The following is a 16,651-nucleotide window of genomic DNA, read 5'->3' on the forward strand; positions in this document are numbered from 1 at the left end:
CTGCTACTCAGTCCTAGCTGACCGCTGCCCTGTGGGAATGTCGGCCCAAAGTTGCCAGGCATTCTGATTTTTCAGGAAAGTTTAGGAATCAAAATAATTATGTTGTATCTTCCTCTTTCAAAATGATGGTAACGGGGCTTTCCTGGTGGCGCAGCGGTTGAGAGTCCGCCTGCCGATGCAGGGGACACGGGTTCCTGCCCCGGTCCGGGAAGATCCCACATGCCGCGGAGCGGCTGAGCCCGTGAGCCATGGCCGCTGGGCCTGCGCGTCCGGAGCCTGTGCTCCGCAACAGGAGAGGCCACGACAGTGAGAGGCCTGCGTACCACAAAAACAAAAACGAAAAACAAAAAAACAAAAATGATGGTAACGGGAATTCCCTGGCGGTCCAGTGGTTAGGACTTGGCACTTTCACTGCTGGGGGCCTGGGTTTGATCCCTGGTTGGGGAACTAGGATCCCACAAGCCGCTTGACGCGGCCAAAAATAAAAAATAAATAAAATGATGGTAACGAATTCAATTTTTTTTTAAACACTGTACAGCTCTCCCTCCCCCCACAAAAAACCCTGCCTGTAGGAGAGACACAAGTTTCTGTCATCAAATTTACACAAACAAGTCTAGACTCAGTGATCCATTGATTAGAGTCACCAATCAACTTAAAAATGTTTACAGCATGTAGAAAATTCTTTTATATCAAGAAACTTGGATTTCATCTGTGATCCTTAGATGGCAAGATATGAGGGCATAAGTTACATGTTAATCATTAAAGCTAATACTTACCTTAGGAAGAAGGCATTAAAAGTAGTGTTTAAAAGCAAATGAAAAGCTAAAATTGGTTTCACCCTATTACAACCAAGCTTTGCTTCATCATAGGTCCCTTGAAAAAGGTAGATGAAATTGGACTTTATTTCATTCCATAGGAGCAAATTTCAGCTGGATGGCTATGAGTAGAGAGAAGATAAACAGGATAGAAGTGATGATGGGTCTCACCCATGTGCCCAGGTAGAGGCTTGGATTGGTATATCTAACGGCAGGGACTGTGGCTTGTCCAGTGTCTTCTGTGAGTGCAAGGGCCAGATCTATGACTGCCAGAATAAGAAGAAACCCAACAAGCACCTGAGAAGGCAAAAAAAAAAACACTGTTAGGAAGATACCATTCTTAAGAATAGAATGGTTCCCAGTAATGGATGGTAAAAATAGTAGGTAGCACAAGATATGGAAGCAACCTAAGTATCCATCAACAGATGAATGGATAAAGATGTGATATACACACACACACACACACACACGCATGCACAATGGAATACTACTCAGCCATAATAAAGAATGAAATTTTGCCATTTGCAGCAACATGGATAGACCTGGAGGGCATTATGCTTAGTGAAATAAGTCATAGAAGGACGTATACTGTATGATATCACTTATATGTGGAATCTAAAAAATATAACAAACTAGAGAATTTATATTATATTCTTTTTGTTATCAAAAAAGAAGCAGACTCACAGAGAACAGACTAGTTGGTTACCAGTGGGGAGAGGGAAGAGGGGAGGGGCAATATAAGGGTAGGGGATTAAGAGGAACAAACTGTTAAGTATATAATAAGCTACAAGGATATACTGTACAACATGGGGAATATAGCTAATATTTTATAATAACTATAAATGGAGTATTCACCTTTAAAATTGTGAATCACTATATGTACATCTGTAACTTATATAACATTGTACATCAACTATACTTCAATAAAAATGGTAGGCAATGATTCAGATAACACACTCAATAATTATGGAATCAATGATATATATATTCAAGTAATGGAATAAAGTTCAAAGTATGCTAAGTGTTGTTAAGGAACGTTGATTGTCATGGTTTTAAAATACGTCCACAAATTCTCCAATACTCCTCCCTTCAATAGATAGCTTAGTTCCCCTTCCCTTGAGTATGGGCTGAGCTCTGACTCACTTGTAATAAATAGAATATGGCAGAAGTGACAGTGTGCGACTTCCAAGATTAGGTCATAGAAAACAATGTGGCTTCCTCTTTGTTCTCTCTCTCAGATCACTCACAGCAAGGTAAACTTCCAGCCTCATCGTGAGGACACTCAAGTAGCTCTATGGAGAGGTCCACTTGGTAAGGAGCTGAGACCTCCTGCCAAAAGCATGTGGGTGTGTCAATTTAGAAGCAGATCTTCTAGCCCCAGTCAAGCCTTCAGGTGACCTTAGGCAGAGCCTGCATATTAATAACAGCAACCTCATGACAGACCCTGAAGTCAGGTAAGCTGCTCCCAAATCTCTGACCCATAGAAACTGAGATTTAAAAAAAAAAAATGTTTATTTTTAAGCCGCTAAGTTTTGGACTAATTTGTTCCATAGCAATAGATAACTAATAAAACAGATTTAAAGGGGGAATTCCTCCAACCCAATTGGGACAGCACTATTCCCTTTCCTTGGTCATTACTCCCAGCCTTCTCGCCATGTAAACTTTGAAGTTAATGACTGCAACTCTGTGACCCTAAGATGACTCCAAGTCTGTCAAATATTTGTACTATGAGCTCATAAGACATGATACACATCTTTTTGTTCTAAAGGACTACCACCCACCCATCAGGAGGGAGAATTATTACCTCCACTGAGGAGGTCCACCAGTACCTTATCCCTCAAGATGATGATCTTTAGTATCAGCTCCCCTACCCTCACCCCTCCCTACTCCCATCCATCTATGCCTACTCATTCCATAAGCCTCATTCATCCAGGATGGCTCAGGAAGAGATATTGGGCCCTTTATAATTAAAACCAGCAAAGAAAGAACCTTTAACTAATAGGATAAGCGCTATTATTTAGCAGAGAATTCTTAGGAATCAATCCCATTATTGCTAAAATAAAGGCTCTTTAGGATGATTAAAAGAAAAAATTAGGAAAATCTCCCAGAACAGAGGGGAAAAGAGAAAAAGAAATTCTAAAGAGTTGAGAAGGAGGGTCAATTCAGCGAGTCCAACATCTATCTAACAAGAAGTTCTAGAGATAGGGAATTTTAAAATTAGAGGAAAGGAAATGAAAAGAATAATATAAAAATTTCTCAGAGATAAGACATGAGTCTTTCGGTTAAAAGTATAGAACCCATTGAATGAAAAGAGACCCATGTAGACACTCTTATGAAATTTCAGGACATCAAGAATAAAGAGGATAAAGCTTCTAGAGAGGATAACAAGGAATGAGAAGAATTCTAACTTGGTAGCACAGGACTTGGGGGAACAACATAGCAACAACTTCAAACTTCAAAGAAAAATTTTTTTGAACCTAGCATTCCACAGTCAGATCAACATTTTCAGAAAGCAAGAACCTAGAGACTTTATTTACTATTGCTCGTTCTGAAAATTTTATTGGGAGCGCTAAATCTCTTGTCTTACACAAAGGGGCACTGAGATGAGGATATAATGTACAGCAATGGTGACTATAGTTTAGAACTTTCAAATACACAATACAGTACTGTTAAGAAAGTAGGTATTGAGGGCTTCCCTGGTGGCGCAAGGTTAAGAATCCACTTGCCAATACAGGGGACACAGGTTCCAGTCCTGGTCCGCGAAGATCCCACATGCTGCGGAGCAACTAAGCCCACGAGCCACAACTACTGAAGCCCGCATGCCTAGAGCCCGGCTTTGCAACAAGAGAAGCCACCACAATGAGAAGTCCCCATACCGCAACAAAGAGCAGCCCCCGCTCGCCACAACTAGAGAAAGCTCGCCTGCAGCAATGAAGACCCAAGGTAGCCAAAAATAAAAATAAATAGATTTATAAAAAAAGAAAGTAGACATTGAAAGTTCTCATTACAAGAACAAAAATTATGTAACTATGTATGGTGATGGATGTTAACTAGACTTATTGTAGTGATCATTTCAAATTCTTATGCTGTAACAGCTGAAACTAATATAATGTTATATGTCAATTATGTCTCAGTTTTAAAAAAGACTATAAACTGAAAAAAAAATCTCATTTGATCTCCAGAACTTATTTATCTTCTAACTGCAAGTTTGTCATGCGCTTGTGATTATAGTCAAAATACTGTATCACATACTTCAAAGTTGCTAGGAGACTAGATCTTAAATGTTCTCACACACACACAAAGAAGATAATTATGTGACATGATAGAAGTGTTAGCTAACAGTATGGTGGTAATCATATTGCAATATATAAACGTATCTAATCAACACACTGTACACCTTCAACTTATACAATGTTATATGTGAAATAAGGAAAAAGAAAGGAAGAACTAGAGCCTAAAATTGATGGGAAAAAAAAAGGAGGGGGAAGGGAGTTCTCTGACGATCCAGTGGTTAGAATTCAGGGCTTTCACTGTCGTGGCCTCAGGTACAATCCCTGGTCGGGGAACTAAGGTGCTGCGAGCTGTGTGGCGCGGCCAAATAAATACAATAAAATTGATGGCAGATTACTTTTAGGTATAAAGGTAACCTACAGAAGAACAGAACATAATCACACAAAATTAAAAGACTGAGAGAAAGAGGAAGAGAGAAAAAGGAAGCTAGGGAGCTGGGTCAATGAGCTAAATTCTTTGTCTTTCATAGAGGACAGAAATAGATATTTTTTGAAGTTGATGGATCAAGAAATACAGGTATAAACACATTATTTATAGATATGGACATAACCATCAAAATAATTTTAAATGGCAGCCTCTGGAGAACAGGACTAGAAGGTAGAGGGTTGAGAAAGAGTCTTTTTCTTTTCATTTTGTTTTTTTGTTTGTTTGTTTAGTTTTTTAAAGAGAGTAAAAGGAAACATCGCAAAATGTTAACAGGAGTATGTCAGTGATACAATTATCAATGATTTCCTATTTCCCTAGAGCTGACAAACTTTCTACAATAATCAAATAAACTTTCTACAATAATGCATTCTTTTTATAATCAGAAACATACTATAGGCTTCTCTTAATCACAGTCTGGGAAATATTGTGGTTGTTTAATGATTACCAAGTCCGTAAAAAGTCTTTGCCCTTGATCTCTGAATCACTGGAGGAGTTTCAAGTACATGTGGAGTTTACTGAACTCAACTTCCTAAAGAGACACAATATCATTGGTATTAAAAAAGAAAGTATGGGGACTTCCCTGGTGGTGCAGTGGTTAAGAATCCACCTTCCAATGCAGGGGATGTGGGTTCGATTCCTGGTTGGGGAACTAAGATGCCAGGTACTGAGGAGCAACTAAGCCCACGTGCCACAACTACTGAGCCCATGATCCACAACTACAGAGCCTGCGTGCCTCAACTACAGAGCCCAGACACTCTGGAGCCCATGGGCCACAATGAAAAATCCTGCATGCCGGGATTCCCTGGTGGCACACTGGTTAAGAATCCACCTGCCAATGCAGAGGACACGGGTTTGAACCCCGGTCCAGGAGGATCCCACATGCCATGGAGCAACTAAGCCCGTGTGCCACAACTACTGAGCCTGCACTCTAGATCCCGTGAGCCACAACTACTGAAGCCTGCATGCCACAACCACTGAAGCCCGCGTGCCTAGAGCCCGAGCTCCGCAACAGAAGAAGCCACTGCAATGAGAAGCCAGTGCACTGCAATGAAGAGTAGCCCCCGTTCACCGCAACTAGAGAAAGCCCGCACACAGCAAGGAAGACCCAATGCAGCCAAAAATAAATATTTAAAAAGAAAAAAAAAGATCCCACATGCTGCAACTAAGACCCGATGCAGCCATAAATAAATAAATAAATATTAAAAAAAGCAAAAGGAATTCCCTGGCAGTCCAAGGGCCCGGTGCTTTCACTGCCGAGGGCGTGGCTTCAATCCCTGGTCCGGGAACTAAAATCCTGCAAATCATGCGGTGCAGCCAAAAAAAAAAAAAAAGGAAAGGAAAGTGGTTTGGCCGTATTTAATATCTTTCCACCTCTGCACAGTCCTCCTTTTCCCAGTGCTTTATGAAAGCACTCTGGTTGAACTTTTGACCCATTACAGAGGGTGTCTATTTCCATCACTTCCCTGGCAGACAAACGTCTAACTTCAGTTTCACTATTTTCAGGAACTACATCCCCCAGCAGACCATTCTACTATCAGACAGTTATTACTGTAAGAAAGTTCTTCCACCTTTGTAATGGTCTTCACAACTGAACTTATTTAAAACCCTCTCAAAGAAAAGTCAACTGATAAAGCTGTCTCAAATTTAAGTGCTTAAACTTTGGTACAGCTGAAAATAATTTACTTATCTTTGATTTTCTGTCTTTTTTAAGTTTACGTAAGAGTAAGGGATAAAAAGGGTAAATCATCCACAAAAAAATAAAAAAGGAAAGAAAGAAAGTTCTTCTGTATGTTTGGCTAAAGGCAGCTCCCCTGGAACAAGCTACACTGACTTCCCTCGATTTTGCTCTCTGAAACTTTCCAGAATAAGCTAGGCAGTCTTCTATGTTAGACTTCTACAGATACTTGAAGATGATTCCCATGTCTCACTAGCTCAACAGTAAGTCCACTTTTGCTGCACATCTGACCTCAGCAGATCCACAACCTCCAGAACAATACTCCTCTTTTGTTACCCTGGGACTAAATGAGCTCCTCCATTCATTCATTTTTTAATTCAATTCATTCAATTACCTACTATGCACAGGGTGCTTCGCGTAAGGGTGTACCTTTAAACAAACTAGTAGAGTCTCTCACTAGCTTAGGCAAGCAAATTGACTTAGTCCAGATGAGGTAAACACTGCACTAATGACCAAACAGCAATGACAGTTCAAGAGAATCAGAGAGGAACAAACAGCCCAAAGGCAGGTAGAATAGGAAGTGAAGAAATGAAGTTAAGGAGTGATCCAAGAAGAAGGTTCTCATAGAAGAAGTGAATTTTTACTTTCTGAGGAATTATACTCCTGTTTCAGAGGAGAAACCAATTATTCTGAAATTTTTAAGAGGATGCTACTCTGTGCCTATCACTCTCAGGGTGGAGGACAAAAGAAAGTATAAATTATAAACGAAGCTCCTGAAACTATGAGCAAGGGTGAGTGGATTATTAGCTACAGGAAAAAAAAAAAGCTAATACATTTCTTTTTATCTACAGTTTTATCTATAGAGATTTGTGTTTATAAAAGTTAAACAAAACATGATATATCCATACATTGGAATATTAGGGATGAGCCTTAAACAACATGTATGAACCTTGAAAACCTTATGCTACGTAAAAGAAGCCAATAATAAAAGATCATGTATTATATGATTCCACTCGTATGAAATGTTTAGAATAGGGAAACTATAGCGACAAAGAGTATACTAGTGGTTGCTTAGGGCTAGGGGAGATGGGGAGATAGGGGTTGATAAAGGATTTCTTTTTGAGGGAAAAAAATGTTCTAAAAGTGACTGTGGTGATGGTTACACATATCATGAAAATACTTAAAAAGAAAAGAATTATATTTAAATGGGTGAAATTGTATGCTATGTGAATTATTTCTCAATAAAGTTGTTTATTAAAAGTTAATTAATAGCTATGATAAAAATGGGATACTGATTTACTCATTACTCAACCTTTTCTTGGAAGCTCCAGAAAATGATAGAAGCCCTCTAACTTGACTAACCAAAAGCTCTCTCTCATCCCTAAGGGTACTGAAGCATGCTGTTCAATGTTCAGTCTAACACACTCTTGACTCAATCCCTATTCCTAGAGTGCATTTAATACCAACAATTGTGTACCAAGTGGTAAGCCCTGTGCTGGGCACTCAGGTCAGCGAGGGAGACAATAGCCCTGCTCCAAGCTCTCGCAGACTGTTCTTCTATCCAGAGTAGACAAAACACACCACCACCCCACCTCAGAGTGTCAATGCAAATCCAACTTCCTTTGGCCAAATTTCTTCCTTCCTTCTTTTTAGACTGCAGTAACCTGAGGTCATTGGCCTGTATGCTTATAGAACACCGAATCTAATTTGCCTCTCTAAAAGCCCTGTTTAATAATCAGGATAGAAAAAAACCTAGTGAAAAGAAGCAGATGATAGATTTTAAGAGGTAGTTTTACAATCTCAGTTGAGGATCTTTCGGTTCTCACAAGACCTTCTCTGCATTAATCAGTGCAGCTGGCTGAGAGGCTCCTACCCTCATTCCTCCTGCAGCCCCTGTTCTTTCCATTATTTCCCTACTCAGGCATGTCACCGTGAGCACACACCCTTCCTCTCTCTACTTTGAGCGAGCATCCACACTCAGGGTTGACTTTGGGAAAATGGAAGCCCCATTTCAGATCCAACCCTGGGGAGAAGAGCAATGTTTGGATTGGCTGAATGGAGCAGAGGACACATTAAATAGTTCATTTTTACTTCATGGTAGATGCCAACTGAATTATAGTCTCCTGATTAATTAGAACAGCTTAAAGATAGATAATCCAGTATTTGCTTCTCAAATGCTGAAAAGACCACAACTATTCAACTGACTGATTACTCATCATTGGTGTTTCCAGAGTCCAATATCCATAGGATTTATGAGTCATTATTCTTATGCAAAAATCAAAGTAACTTAACTAAGAAGTACGGCAGGGGGCCAATGAGGCATAGGACAGATGGAGACAGGGACATCCAGAGCATGGCTCTACCTGGAAAAGCTGGTTAAAGACAGGGAAGAAGACACTTGAACCACCAAGAAAATGTCTCTATTGTGTACCACAAAATTAGTTAGAAAATAGTGGGGTTCCCATACCTGCTTAGTAAGGTAGAGTTTGGTTATAGAAGATTTCTTGGTCCTGGATCTATACACATAGAGAAACTGCCAAGGGGCCAGGAGCCAAAGGAAGCCCAAGGGAATCCACACCAGAACAGTTTGCTCAAAACAAAGTGGCAGGTCCACCTCCGGGCTATCCAGGAATGAGGAATTCTGGGGGACCAAAATGGAATGATTGTTGGATACATGCATCTTAAAAAAGAGAATACCAGCCCCCAGCTCACACCCATCCCCCTACCCTTGCTTCCAAACAATTTTAACCCAGTTCTATATCCATATTTAGCCTGACCCTTTAACTAGCTGTATTTTCCTATCCAACTCCATTGATATAAATTCACCATTAAATGTCATTTAGTGACTTTTCTGACCAATCCACCCTCTAAAAACCTTTCTTTCTGTGATTCTAAGTGAATTTCTCCACCATCTATTATGATTTAATTTCACCACCACATTTGCCAAGTTGTGGGAAGAAGAAGGACCATTCCTCAACCTAAAGGGGAGAACAGTCCTGGGATATAAAAACTTCTTATTCTAGGGCTTCCCTGGTGGCGCAGTAGTTGAGAGTCCACCTGCCGATGCAGGGGACATGGGTTCATGCCCCGGTCCAGGAAGATCCCACATGCCACGGAGCGGCTGGTCCCGTGAGCCATGGCCGCTGAGCCTGAGCGTCCAGAGCCTGTGCTCCGCAACAGGAGAGGCCACAACAGTGAGAGGCCCACGTACCACACACACACACAAAAAAAAACCTTATTCTAGTTTTTAGCATTGATTGAACTCACTGGCAGACACTCAAACCTAACCTGCAGGTAGCAGAATGCTTAGTCATACTTTGGCAATTAAACTCCTATAGCCCTAGGGGCTTAAGGTGGATCGTGAAGAGGCCTTAGGTACAGGAGCAGCAATGGCACATTGGAGGGAAGGCTTATTCCCAGCAAGTTTTCTACTGGTCTTTGCACTCTGCAATAAATAGAAGTATCTTGTGAGGTGAAGGTGGGGTGCCAGTTCTTACATCTGAGTCATGTGAGGGTAGATTATTCTCTTCTTAGAAATATTTTTTGCTTTGTTCAGCTGTTTGCACAGACTCTTTAAAGACTGAGGTGCCCTGACCAAGATGATCGGTCAGATGATTCTCAGAAAGAGATGAGAATCTCTTTGAGATGGCCTGGTGAGATCCTGGGGCATGTTAAGATGGCCTGGTGAAGATCCTGGGGCATGTTAAGCCCCACCTTCCTGCTCTTCTCCTCTCCTCATAAAATTATTTAACTTTAGAATTCAGAAGAATTACCTAAGATAGTTAAACCAGTTTAACAAGCACTCCAGATGATTCTGATCCTAGGAGTCTGCACACCACACTTCCTCAAAATCCCTAAATTTCTATTCCACTAAACCATTTGGTACCGATGCTCGTTGTTTTGAATTCTCTGCTCTAATGGTTCAAAAACTGTTTCAGTGCTCAGGATGCCCAAATTTGCATCCCTAGCCTCAACTTCCAGTCACACCACTAATTGCTGGTTCCTCTAGAACATATCAGTATTATTTCAACATCAACATTTCTCAGCAAGACTCAATCACAGGCCTTCTCTTTGTCCTCATACTCCACAAACAATTCCCCCTCCTAACACTGATGAAATTGGAAGCCTTTCCCGTATTTCTCTTTAGAGAAGGCAATTTTGCAGCTACCTGGTCCAAGAAAAAAGAGTGTGGGATACGATAAACGTATTTTAGAGCAGAAATATATTATCTCCCCCACATAGAATATCCTAGGGAGATATTATGACTTATCTTAAAAAAAAAAAGAAAAGAAACCCTGAACTTTAGACCAATTGCACATCTAACTTTTCTAGTTCTTATTAGTGGTCACTCTAGGCTAATCTACTACTTGTTCCGAGTTGAGGAGAGTCAACAGTGAGGACAAGTGTAATTTCTTACCCAAAAAGTAGAGTTGCAGAACTTCTCCAGCATGATTCCTAGATCACTTCTGGAATGAAGACTCTTGTATGACTGTGTTTCTTATTTACTCTTTTCCTCAGAGAAGGTAGAAGGCAAGTAGCAACATATATCTCCCATTCTGATGTTCTGACGTTCCAAAGGCAGGCCTTCGACCTTTCATCCCAACAATTTAATCGTTAACCTTGCTGAGACACATATTTACATTACCCCACTGGATAGACATGTGACTGAAGAGCCCCAGGGACAGGTAGACACACCAGTTCCCAAAGTACCAGAAGCCTCTGTAGATGGGTTCATACTTAAAAGGAACCACTGAAAGATGTCATTACAGCTGGCTGACAAATCAGGAGTTGGGGAGCCTTTCTTTCCCCTGAGGACACATGACCTAAGCAGAGAAGCATCAGTGGAGGGGCATGTATCCCTAAAACGTGCCACTGCACTTCTGTCTTGAGGCCTTAGAGTTTACAGAAATGTGAAACATCCTACTTCTCATTTTCAATTAAGAATATAGAACTTAAAACATGGTTAAAAATAGTGTAAACTTTGTTTGAAAAAGTCAGGTTATTAAGCAGCAAATCCAAATATGAACCTACACATAATTTGTGCATTTGTGTAATAAGAAAACTCAGCAGTTAGGATTGTCAGTGATTTTATTTTCCTTTTTGCTTGTCTGTATTTACTGATATTTCCATAATTATCAGGTATTATTTATGTAATAATACTTTTAAAGCAAATTTTTGTATTGTGATAAAAAATGCATAATGTAAAATTTACCATCCTAACCATTTCTAGGTGTTTCTAAACTGAAACTCTATACCCCTTAGGTAACCACTCCCCATTACCCACTTCCCCTAATAAAGCATATGTTCTTCTAAAATCAGGACACCCTAAAATAATAGCAGCCAGACATGCTTGCCAACATCTTAAAGTGTAAACACCATCATGTGGAGGATCACGCAGAGCCATTTTGGTTGTCAACACAAAAAAACCCACTTTGCTCTGTGGGTATATACGACTACCTACAGAGATTAAGACACATATTAATCAAACTATCAAAAATTAAATACAAAGAAAAAATATTAAAAGCAGCAAGGGAAAAACAACAAATAACATACAAGGGACTCCCCACAAGGTTAACAGCTGATCTTTCAGCAGAAACTCTGCAAGCCAGAAGGGAGTGGCAGGACATATTTAAAGGGATGAAAGGGAAAAACCTACAACCAAGATTACTCTACCCAGCAAGGATTGCAATCAGATTTGACAGAGAAATTAAAACCTTTGTAGACAAGCAAAAGCTAACAGAATTCAGCACCACCAAAGCAGCTTTACAACAAATGCTAAAGGAACTTCTCTAGGCAGGAAACACAAGAGAAGGAAAAGACCTACAATAACAAACTCAAAATAATTAAGAAAATAGTAATAGGAACATACATACCAATAACTACCTTAAATGTAAATGGATTAAATGCTCCAGCCAAAAGACATAGACTGGCTGAATGGATACAAAAACAAGATCCATATATATGCTGTCTTCAAGAGGCCCACTTCAGACCTAGGGAAACATAAAGACTGAAAGTGAGGGGATGGAAAAAGATATTCCATGCAAATGGAAATCAAAAGAGAGCTGGAGTAGCAATTCTCATATCAGACAAAATAGACTTTAAAATAAAGACTATTACACAAGACAAAGAAGGACACTGCATAATGACCAAGGGGTCAATCTAAGAAGAAGATATAACAATTGTAAATATTTATACACACAACATAGGAGCACCTCAATACATAAGGCAAATGCTAACAGCCATAAGAGGGGAAATTGACAGAAACACAATCATAGTAGGGGACTTTAACACCCCACTTTCACCAATGGACAGATCATCCAAAATGAAAGTAAATAAGGAAACACAAGCTTTAAATGATACATTAAAAAAGATGGACTTAATTGATATTTATAGGACTTTCCATCCAAAAACAATAGAATACACTTTCTTCTCAAGTGCTCATAGAACATTCTCCAGGATAGATCATATCTTGGGTCACAAATCAAACCTTGGTAAATTTAAGAAAAATGAAACCATATCAAGTATCTTTTCCAACCACAGTGCTATGAGACTAGATATCAATTACAGGGAAAAAATCTGTAAAAAACACAAACACATGGAGGCTAAACAATACACTACTAAACAATCAAGAGATCACTGAAGAAATCGAAGAGGAAATAAAAAATTACCTAGAAACAAATGACAATGAAAACACAACAACCCAAAACCTATGTGATGCAGCAAAAGCATTTCTAAGAGGGAAGTTTATAGTAATACAATCCTACCTCAAGAAACACCTCAAATAAACAACCTAACCTTATACCTAGAGCAATTAGGGAAAGAAGAACAAAAAACCCCAAAGTTAGCAGAAGGAAAGAAATCATAAAGATCAGATCAGAAATAAATGAAAAAAAATGAAGGAAACGATAGCAAAGATCAATAAAACTAAAAGCTGGTTCTTTGAGAAGATAAACAAAATTAACAAACCATTAGCCAGACTCATCAAGAAAAAAAGGGAGAAGACTCAAATCAATAGAATTAGAAATGAAAAAGAACAAATGACACTGCAGAGATACAAAGGATCATGAGAGATTACTACAAGTAACAATATGCCAATAAAATGGGCAACCTGGAAGAAATGGACAAAACCTTAGAAAAGCACAACCTTCTGAGACTGAACCAGGAAGAAACAGAAAATTTAAACAGACCAATCACAAGCACTGAAATTGAAACTGTGATTAAAACTCTTCCAACAAACAGAAGCCCAGGACAGATAGTTTCACAGGTGAATTCTATCAAACATTTAGAGAAGAGCTAACACCTATCTTTCTCAAACTCTTCCAAAATATAGCAGAGGGAGGAACACTCCCGAACTCATTCTACGAGACCACCATCACCCTGATACCAAAACCAGACAAAGATGTCACAAAGAAAGAAAACTACAGGCTGATATCACTGATGAACATAGATGCGAAAATCCTCAACAAAATACTAGCAAACAGAATCCAACAGCACATTAAAAGGATCATACACCATGATCAAGTGGGGTTTATTCCAGGAATGCAAGGATTCTTTAACATACGCAAATCAATCAATGTGATAAACCATATTAACAAACTGAAGGAGAAAAACCATATGATCATCTCAATAGATGCAGAGAAAGCTTTCGACAAAATTCAACGCCCATTTATGATAAAAAGCCTCCAGAAACTAGGCATAAAGGGAACTTATCTCAACATAATAAAGGCCATATATGTCAAACCCAGAGGGAACATCATTCTCAATGGTGAAAAACTGAAACCATTTCCTCTAATATCAGGAACAAGACAACGTTGTCCACTCTCACCACTATTATTCAACATAGTTTTGGAAGTTTTAGCCATATCAATCACAGAAGAAAAAGAAGTAAAAGGAATCCAAATCGGAAAAGAAGTAAAGCTCTCACCGTATGCAGATTACAAGATACTATACATAAAGAATCCTAAAGATGATACCAGAAAACTATTAGAGCTAATCAATGAATTTGGTAAAGTAGCAGGACACAAAATTAATGCACAGAAATCTCCTGCATTCCTATACACTAATGATGAAAAATCTGAAAGTGAAATCAAGGAAACACTCCCATTTACCATTGCAAAAAAATAAAATAGCTAGGAATAAACCTACTTAAGGAGACAAAAGACCTGCATGAAGAAAACTATAAGACACTGATGAAAGAAATTAAAGATGATACAAACAAATGGAGAGATATACGATGTTCTTAGATTGGAAGAATCAACATTGTGAAAATGACTATACTACCCAAAGCAATCTACAGATTCAATGTAATCCCTATCAAACTACCAATGGCATTTTTCACAGAATTAGAAGAAAAAATCTCACAATTTGTATGGAAATAAAAAAGACCCAAAATGCACAAAACAATCTTGAGAAAGAAAAACGGAGCTGGAGGAAATCAGGCTCCCAGACTTCAGAATATATTACAAAGTTACAGTAATCATGACAGTATGGTACTGTCACAAAAACAGAAATACAGATCAATGGAACAGGATAGAAGGCCCAGAGATAAACACACACACATATGGTCACCCTATTTTTGATAAAGGAGGCAAGAATATACAATGGAGAAAAGACAGCTTCTTCAATAAGTGGTGCTGGGGAAACTGGACAGCTACATGTAAAAGAATGAAATTAGAACACTTCCTAATACTATACACAAAAATAAACTCAAAGTGGATTAAAGACCTAAATGTAAGGCCAGACACTGTAAAACTCTTAGAGGAAAACATAGGAAGAACACTCTATGACATAAATCACAGCAAGATCCTTTTTGACCCACCTCCTAGAAAAATGGAAAAACAAAAATAAAAAAATGGAACCTAATCAAACTTAAAAACTTTTGCCCAGCAAAGGAAACCATAAACAAGACCAAAAGACAACCCTCAGAATGCAAGAAAATATTTGCAAATGAAGGAACGGACAAAGGATTAATCTCCAAAACTTACAAGCAACTCATGCAGCTCAATATCAAAAAAACAACCCAATCCAAAAATGGGTAAAAGACCTAAATAGACATTTCTCCAAAGAAGATATACAGATTGCCAACAAACACATGAAAGAATGCTCAACATCATTAATCACTAGAGAAATGCAAATCAAAACTGCAATGAGATATCACCTCACACCAGTCAGAATGGCCATCATCAAAAAATCTACAAACAATAAATGCTGGAGAGGTTGTGGAGAAAAGGGAACCCTCTTGCACTGTTGGTGGGAATGTAAATTGATATGGCCACTACGGAGATCAGTATGGAGATTCCTTAAAAAACTACAAATAGAACTACCATATGACCCAGCAATCCCACTGCTGGGCATGTACCCTGAGAACACTAAAGAGTCATGTACCACAATGTTCATTGCAGCTCTATTTACAATAGCCAGGACATGGAAGCAACCTAAGTATCCATCAACAGATGAATGGATAAAGAAAATGTGGCACATATATACAATGGAATATTACTCAGCCATAAAAAGAAACAAAATTGAGTTATTTGTAGTGAGGTGGATGGACCTAGAGTCTCTCATACAGAGTGAAGCAAGTCAGAAAGAGAAAAACAAATACCACATACTAACACATATTTATGGAATCTAAAAAAAAAAGGTCATGAAGAACCTAGGGTCAGGACAGGAATAAAGACGCAGACGTAGACAATGGACTTGAGGACACAGGGAGGGGGAAGGGTAAGCTGGGACGAAGTGAGAGAGTGGCATGGACATATATACACTACCAAATGTAAAATAGATAGCTAGTGGGAAGCAGCCGCATAGCACAGGGAGATCAGCTCAGTGCTTTCTGACCACCTAGGGGGGTGGGATAGGGAGGGTGAGAGGGAGACGCAAGAGGGAGGAGATATGGGGATATATGTATAGCTGATTCACTTTGTTATAAAGCAGAAACTAACACCATTGTAAAGCAATTATACTCCAATAAAGATGTTAAAAATAAATAAATAAAAGACTCAAAAAAGAAAAAAGGATGGACTTCCATACTTCTCTGTGTGTTTATTACAGCAGAAAATGATTTAGGCCTTGAAATGAGATCAGATCCAGGATCAGATAAAGGCATGACATTATTATAGTGGCTTTGGAACAGACCTCTGACCGTACAAACAGAAACAAGCTGGAAAGATGATATTATAGATTTTTAAAAATTGGGGCTCCCCTGGTGGCGCAGTGGTTGAGAGTCCGCCTGCCGATGCAGGGGACACGGGTTTGTGCCTCAGTCTGGGAAGATCCCACATGCCGCAGAGCGGCTGGGCCCGTGAGCCATGGCTGCCGAGGCTGTGCGTCTGGAGCCTGTGCTCCGCAACGGGAGAGGCCACAGCAGTGAGAGGCCCGCGTACCGCAAAAAAAAAAAAAAAAAAAAAAAAAAAAAAAAAAATCCACCAGTGAGGATACAAAGAAA

General features: G+C 39.3%; 1 protein-coding gene across 5 annotated transcripts in view; it reads right to left on the reverse strand.

Annotated features, from left to right (window-relative positions):
* Positions 1-10,788, reverse strand: part of ABCC2 (ATP binding cassette subfamily C member 2) — an 89,041-nt gene extending 78,253 nt beyond the window's left edge. For 4 of the 5 annotated variants that reach the window (XR_009522405.1, XM_060034274.1, XM_060034273.1 and 1 more), the window contains exons 1-3: positions 10,625-10,788; positions 8,675-8,848; positions 987-1,112 (exon numbers count right to left, since the gene is read on the reverse strand). Coding sequence is in view for 4 of the 5 variants with exons in the window: in XM_060034274.1 (XP_059890257.1) it covers positions 987-1,112; positions 8,675-8,848; positions 10,625-10,657 (333 nt within the window). In the remaining variant the exon portion in view is untranslated. The remainder of the gene's footprint in view (positions 1-986; positions 1,113-8,674; positions 8,849-10,624) is intronic. The other variant, XM_060034275.1, reaches the window with a different exon arrangement.
* Between the last annotated feature and the right edge of the window lie 5,863 nt (positions 10,789-16,651).

Source organism: Delphinus delphis, chromosome 16, assembly GCF_949987515.2.
Source record: "Delphinus delphis chromosome 16, mDelDel1.2, whole genome shotgun sequence".
Taxonomy (NCBI): Eukaryota; Metazoa; Chordata; class Mammalia; order Artiodactyla; family Delphinidae; genus Delphinus; species Delphinus delphis.